General features: G+C 61.2%; 1 protein-coding gene across 1 annotated transcript in view; it reads left to right on the top strand.

The window, feature by feature from the left end:
• Positions 1-707: 707 nt before the first annotated feature.
• The window catches only part of P2RX1 (purinergic receptor P2X, ligand-gated ion channel, 1), an 11610-nt gene continuing 11220 nt past the window's right edge, over positions 708-1097 (top strand). Inside the window, exon 1 of the mRNA XM_010010698.1 lies at positions 708-871. Coding sequence (XP_010009000.1) covers positions 735-871 — 137 coding nt within the window. The 5' untranslated portion in view covers positions 708-734. The remainder of the gene's footprint in view (positions 872-1097) is intronic.

Consider the following 1097-nt stretch of genomic DNA (forward strand, 5'->3'; position numbering starts at 1 on the left):
GTCTGGCACGTGTAAATCCCGACCCTTTCTCAGTGGTATCCCCCTGAAGCGGTGCCTGCACCACCCTGCTGAGCATCCCTCACTGTGACCCAGCCCTGCTCACGGCTCAGGAAATGCTGGGAATACTGAAAATGCTTCCAAATGTGCCCAGCCCAGCCCCTGGGATCCAGCCAAGCCCCGGCCAGGGAACCTCACTGCGGGAAGGGGCTTTGGCTCCGAGTTGCTGGGCTGGGGTTTCTGTGCCCCCTCCCTCCCCTTTCCCAACCCTTTTACTGGGGCAGCCTTTGGGGGACAGAGGAGGACATGGGTTACAGACACAAACAGGAGACCCACAGTCTGAGCTGGCTGCTGGGGCAGGAAAGATGACATCCTCTCCCAGGACCTCCACCATTTCCACCATCCCATGGTTGCCTCATGGTCACTGCTTGCCTCGAGCCCTGCCCGCAGCCCCTTCATCCCCAGGGAGGGACCCTGCCCGGGTAAGGGTGCATCCCCTATGGGCGGATGGCTCTGTCCCTGTAGCATGTGGTGGCCCTGCACCCTCCCGCACCCTGTCCCCCCCCCAGGCCCGCAGAGCAGGAAACCCGACAGCCCAGATGTGCACAGAGCAGCACAGATAGCACTTCATTTGCTGCCTTTTCCCTCCTCTCTGCAAGCAGAGGAGTTGCTCCAGTGGCAGCGGCACCGTGAGCAGCGGGGCTGGCGCGAGGCTACGGCACAGCCCTGGCGCAACCATGGGGCAGAAGTGCATGGAGAAGGTGTCCTCCTTCCTCTTCGAGTATGACACCCCCCGGATGGTGCTGGTGAGGAACAAGAAGGTGGGACTGACCTTCCGGCTGATCCAGCTCATCGTCCTCGCGTACATCATCGGGTAAGGCTCCCCGGCGCCTGCTTTCCCCCACGTTAATGCTTTGCCACCGGCTTAAAAAGCAACAGAGACGAAGAAGCTCCTCTATCCCCTCTAGCCCAATGCAGGGGGGTTATTGCTGATGGCAAAGCATACCTCTGGCCGTGGCCACTCCTGTGCAGCCCCGTGTCCCACCATGGGTCTCCCAGATGGATGCTTGGTCCCCACATTGTCACTAGAAGCTGCTGCC

The sequence above is a fragment of the Nestor notabilis genome, unplaced genomic scaffold (genome assembly GCF_000696875.1).
Source record: "Nestor notabilis isolate BGI_N333 unplaced genomic scaffold, ASM69687v1 scaffold6733, whole genome shotgun sequence".
Classification (NCBI taxonomy): Eukaryota; Metazoa; Chordata; class Aves; order Psittaciformes; family Psittacidae; genus Nestor; species Nestor notabilis.